This window comes from Castanea sativa, chromosome 12 (assembly GCF_040712315.1).
Source record: "Castanea sativa cultivar Marrone di Chiusa Pesio chromosome 12, ASM4071231v1".
Taxonomy (NCBI): domain Eukaryota; kingdom Viridiplantae; phylum Streptophyta; class Magnoliopsida; order Fagales; family Fagaceae; genus Castanea; species Castanea sativa.
In genome coordinates this window covers 11,000,531-11,006,427 of record NC_134024.1, presented here as the reverse complement: position 1 = coordinate 11,006,427, position 5,897 = coordinate 11,000,531, and the positions used below count along the sequence as shown (strand labels likewise).

The following is a 5,897-nucleotide window of genomic DNA, read 5'->3' as shown; positions in this document are numbered from 1 at the left end:
TTAGGATCGAACCGAGAAGCAAGTTTCTGTCCTTAGAATAATTTGATATAAGGTTTCCACCTGCTCAGTGATTAGGATCGAATCGAGAAGCAGGTTTCTGTCAAAATAATTTGATATAAGGTTTCCACCTGCTTAGTGATTAGGATCGAATTGAGAAGCAGGTTTCTGTCCTTAGAATAGCTAGTCTTAGTTCTCTTCACATTTGTAGACCGGGGTTAATGATTTAATAACAATGGAACTATATGTACAAATACCTACATGAATAAACATCATCCTCGTATTACTTAATATTTTACATACACAACATTATGCTCAACCTATATTCCTGCACACCGATAGTCAGTCGTAAAACTTCTTCAAATTGTGAGCATTCCATAGCCAGCGAAGTGGGCTTTCATCCAAGTCTTCCAAATAGTATGCCCCCACACCAACAATGGCAGTTACTCTATATGGTCCCTCCTAGGTCGGTGCTAACTTTCCTGCATTGACATCTCGGGTGTTCCCTACTACCTCCCAAAGTACTAAATCTCCAGCGCTAAACTCCCTTTTTCTTACGTCTTTGTTGTATCTCCAAGCAAGCTTTTGCTGATATTCTACCAGTCGTATGGTCATCGACTCCCGATGCTCTTCCAACATGTTCAACTGTTTCACGATTAATTCTGCATTCTCGGCGGGGGAGAATCCTGAAACTCGGGCACTACACAAATTTATCTTGGCTGGTATGACTGCTTCCGCTCCATATGTTAGAGAAAACGAAGTCTCTCCCATGGATCTCCCTGGGATTGTCTGGCATGCCCATAGAACACTAGGCAGTTCTTCAACCCACCTACCCTTAGCAACCTCCAATGGCTTTATTGGTGGCCTCAGCTTGGCCATTACACTATGGATATGCCAGGGTAGAGTACCTGTTCCTGATACCAAGGTTGCTACAAAACTCGCAAAAAGCTTTGCTATCAAACTGCAACCCATTATTTGATACGAGAGACTTTGGCATCCTGAACCTTGTTACTATGTTTTTCCATACAAACTACTTAACATCCACATCCAAGATGTTAGCCAATGCCTTTGCCTCTACCCACTTGGTAAAATAATCCACGGCCACTAAAACAAACCTTTGGTTTCCCGTAGCCTGAGGGAATGGACCAACAATATCCATCCCCCACTACGCTAAAGGGCCACGGACTACTAATAGGATTTAGGCTCCTTGCTGGCTAGTGGATCATCGGGGTGTGCTTCTGACACTCCTCACACTTTCTTGCATATTTAGTAGCATCCTTTTGCATTCATGGCCACCAAAATCCCTGAGTCATCACTTGGTGGGCTAACAAACGTCCCCCCACGTGACTGCCGCACACTCCCTCATGTAGTTCGGTCAAGAGTTCTTCAATCTTGCTAGGGTACAAACACTGTAGGTAAGGCCCCTCAAAAGACCTTCGGTACAGCTTATGATTAGCTAATAATAAGTACTGAGCAGCTGCCTAGCGTATTCTTTCTACTTCCTTTTCATCAGTCGGCACTCGATCCTTGGCTAAGAAGTCGATGATCAGATCCATCCAACATGGTTCGGTCTTCGTTATCACCGAGACACCTACCCCTGCATTAATACTCGGTTCGGCTACTAGCTCCACTTTGATTAATCGGAGTACGTCTTCGGTTAATGATGACACCAAAGTGGCCAAAGAGTCAGCATGTCGATTCTCCTTCCTAGCCACTCGAAAGACTTTTGCTTTCAGAAACCAATTCATAACTTGCTTTACCAGCATTTGTGGATTCCTAGCTTCAAAACTACGCTGCACCTAATTAACTACCAATTGGGAATCCGAGTAGACCTCCACCTCCCGAGTAGGGGTGTGCAAAAAACCAAGGAACCGAAAAAACCGATTCAAACCAACCTAACCGATGCAAAAATTTCGGTTCGGTTCGATTCGATTTCGGTTTTGGTTTTATCATATAAAAATTCGAATATTTTGGTTCAATTTTCGGAGGCAATTTTTTATCCACCGAATCAAACCGAAATATTATTATATTATATTTTATATTAAATATATAATATAAAATTTGTAAATAGTTGAGAATTGAGACCGAAGACACGCTTCGGCAGGGCGGCTTTGTGTTGGGCCTCCATCATTTTAGGCCGCACCTGCATCATTTTATTCACAATTAGGCCTTGTAGATCAGTCATCAAAATTTCAAATGATTCAAAATTGGGCCTTGAATAAAATGATGACTGATCCGTCATAGCTTTTTTTTCTTTTGTTTGATAAGTGATTTGGCCTAGCTTATCTTAATAGCTTATCCTAAACATAGCATTTTAAAATAAAACCCATTAGATTAATCACCTATAATTAAACTAAGTAAATATCTAATGATTCTAATTAAACTAATTAAACTAAAACTAATTAGACTATAAAATCAAAAGTTGAAAACCCTACCCTACATACCCCACACTTTTCACTCACACTTTCCACTCTCTCTCACGTTCAGCCTTCACTCTCTCTCACATTCAGTCTCCCCACGCCGGCTTGATCATCGGCTTCTCATCTCACGGTGAGTCTCCATTTTGAAAATCTTGATACCCTTTGACACTCTCTCTGTTTTGTGTTTTGGTTTTTGAAAATAGTGATTCTATGTTTTGTAGTAACAATATAATATCAAGATGTTTATTTTTTCAAGTTTTAATGTTTTATATGCAACTAAAGTTAGGGTTTTGAAAAAATTGATAACCCATGTATTAAAGTTAGCTCAGTTGATTGCCTTTGTCTCATGTGCTCGTTGAAAAGCTCAATAACCCTCTCTCTGTTTTCTATTTTGTTTAATACTTAATCAATAAAGTTAGGGTTTTTAAAATACTAAATCAATAAATTTAGGGTTTTTAAAATACTGAATGTCTGAATCTCTATTTTGTAATCAAGATGTTTATTTTTTTCAAGCTTTATATGTGAATAAAATTGGGGTTTTGAAAAAATCGATAACCCATGTGCTTGGCTGCTTGTGCTAGTTGGTTTCTTTATTAAAGTTAGCTGATTGCCTTTGAGTTCTGATATATAAAGTGAGCTGTTTATTTATTTATTTATTGTTGATATATTTTTGTTTATTGTTGTTGACATACTGTGAATCTGTGACTGTGATGTTGAGTTGTTATTTTCTTATTGATGTTATAGATTTGAAAATCAATTACCCCATGTGCTTAATTGTGATGTTGGTGTATTTGTTAATAGTTGACGGTGATGTTGGGGTATTTGTTTATTATTGTCTTGATGTTAATGTGTTTATTATTATCTTATTGGCGTGTTTATTGTCAGCTTGTTGCTGTATACTAGAGTCCTTTTCCTTTTTTTTGTTGCTGACTTTTATTGTGTTATTGTTACCATATTTTTTTTTTTATTGTAGACTAGACTCATTTTGGCATTAAATTTTTATTTTTTATTTTTTACTTTTTATAGTTGCTGACTTATTGTGTTTTTTTTTTTTATTGTAGATGAATGAGACAACGGAAATCCCAGAAGGTTAAGACCTTGAAGCGGGTCAAGGCACAACCAATGTGCATGAAGACAAAGGCAAACCCCCACTTCCACCAAATGTAGGTAATACTGGTAAAAAAAGATCTATTGTTTGGGGTCATTTCACTGTTATTGAAGGGGGGGGGGGAAATCTAGGGCAGCTTGTAACTACTGTGGCACAACCTATGCTTGTGACACTAAGCAAAATGGCACTACAACCATGAGAACTCACATACAATCATAATGTTTGAAATATCCTTATAGGGAAGACAAAAAAAAACCAATCAACCCTAGCATTCAAACCTAAAGAAGAAGGAGAAAGTAGTGGTAAACTAGTGCCTTGGGTGTTTAATTTTGAGGAATGTAAGAAAGCATTGACAGAGATGATTATTTTAGATAAGCTGTCTTTTAGGTTTGTGGAGGGTTATGGTTTTAGGAAATTTATGTCTAAAACCCAACCTAGGTTCAATCCAATCCCTTCCCGCACAACAATTGCCAAAACTTGTTTTAGGGTGTTTTCAGATGAGAAACAAAAGTTGAAAGAAGCCCTAAAAGAGCAGCAGGTCTGCCTTACCACAGATGCATGGACATCCATTCAAAATTTGATCTACATGTGTCTCATTGCCCATTGTATAGATAGTGATTAAAAAATACACAAGAGGATTCTTAGTTTTTGTTTAGTGGAAAATCACAAAGGGTGAAACGTTTGGGAAGGCGGTTGAGATGTGTTTACTTGATTGGGGGATAGACAAGATTTTAACTATTGCAGTTGATAATGTTGCTTCTAATAGTGGGTTGATTTCTTTTATTCAAAAAAAGACTAAGCATAGGAAGGCAACAATTTTAGGGCATAAATACTTGCATGTGAGGTGTAGTGCTCATATCTTGAACTTAATTATTCGTGAAGGGTTAGTTGAAATGAATGAGACAATAGTGAAGGTGAGGAAATTTGTGCGATATGTGAGATCATCTCCACAAAAACAATGCACATTTAAGTTATGTGCGGAGAAGGAGAAAGTTGATTTTAAAGGTCAGTTGTGTTTAGATGTGCCCACTAGGTGGAACTACACCTATATTATGTTGGAGAAGGTTGAGGAGGATCAAAAGGCTTTTGAGAGATTGGAGGAAGAAGATCCAAATTATCTAATGACAATTAGAGAGGAGGAAAAGGAAGATGGAAATGATATACATGAGGTTGCTTGGGGAATGGATGATGTGGATTGGGAAACAATTAGGATCTTTTCAAAATTTCTTAAAATTTTCTATGATGCAACCTTGCGGTTTTCGGGTGCTAATTATGTCACTAGCAATTTTTTTTTTTTGGAGCTCATGTCAATTCATGACACAATTGACTTGGAGTATGAAAAAGATAGTTATTTGTTGAAAAAAATGGCTGATTACATGAAGACCAAATTTGAAAAGTATTGGGGGAACTTTGATAATATGAATCACTTGTTGTATGTAGGGTTAGTTCTTGATCCTCGATACAAGATGAGGTATCTTGAGTACTATTTTGGTACTTTGTATGAGAACCAAAAGGCTGTTGATATCGCAAAAAGAGTAAAGGATGTTTTGGTGGATTTGTATAATGCTTATGCTCAAAATCAAGTGGGGAGTCGTAGTGCTAGTGCTGCTGCACAAGCCTAAGGCCAAAAACCAAGTGGATCAATGGAGGGAGATGATTTTAGTGTGGTTGATGCGAAGGCAATGAGGATGATGGGATTTAAGAAGCACTTGAAGGGTATTGATTCTTCAAATACCAAATCAGAGGTTGATAAATACTTGTTAGAGAGTTGTGAAGATGTCTTTGATGATAATTTTGATATTTTGGCTCGGTGGAAGATTAATTCTCCACGATACCGTGTGCTTTCAAGTGTTGCACAACATGTTCTTGCAATTTCGGTATCCACTGTGGCCTCAGAATCTGCCTTTAGTATGGCTGGTCATGTCCTTGATCCCTTCCAAAGTTCATTGTCTCCACTTATGGTGGAAGCCCTTATTTGTGGTCAAAACTGGCTCCGTCTTTCATCGGCTCCAATTGCCTTTGTGCTGCCATGGATGATGTTGAGGAGTTTGAAAAGCTTGATGGAGGTATGACTATTATTTGTTATATTAAAAAATATTAATTTCTATTTCTTTATTTATTAAAAAAAAATTTTGCATGTTTAATATTATTATTAAAAAAAACTGCTTGTCTTGGATTCTTGGCATATATATTGTTTTATTGTACAAGTGACTTTTATGTTTTGTTTTTTTCATTTTTTGTTTGTAGAACTTGTGAGTGATGCTGCATTAACATTAGAACTAGGCATGTCCACACCAACACCTATTGACGCTGATGGTTGAAGATTGCTCTTTGCTCTTTGGACAGGTGGTATTGATGATATTTACACTTTT

General features: G+C 37.4%; 1 protein-coding gene across 1 annotated transcript; it reads left to right on the top strand.

Annotated features, from left to right (window-relative positions):
* The first annotated feature begins 4,418 nt into the window (after positions 1-4,418).
* LOC142620167 (zinc finger BED domain-containing protein RICESLEEPER 1-like) lies at positions 4,419-5,147 on the top strand. Its single transcript, XM_075793580.1, has one exon. It carries the CDS (start codon positions 4,419-4,421, stop codon positions 5,145-5,147), a length of 729 nt encoding a protein of 242 aa, XP_075649695.1.
* The last annotated feature ends 750 nt before the right edge of the window (positions 5,148-5,897 follow it).

Bases quoted from the DNA above. Each gene is read 5' to 3' on its own strand.
- LOC142620167 (XM_075793580.1), top strand. From the start codon at position 4,419: ATGAATGAGACAATAGTGAAGGTGAGGAAATTTGTGCGATATGTGAGA.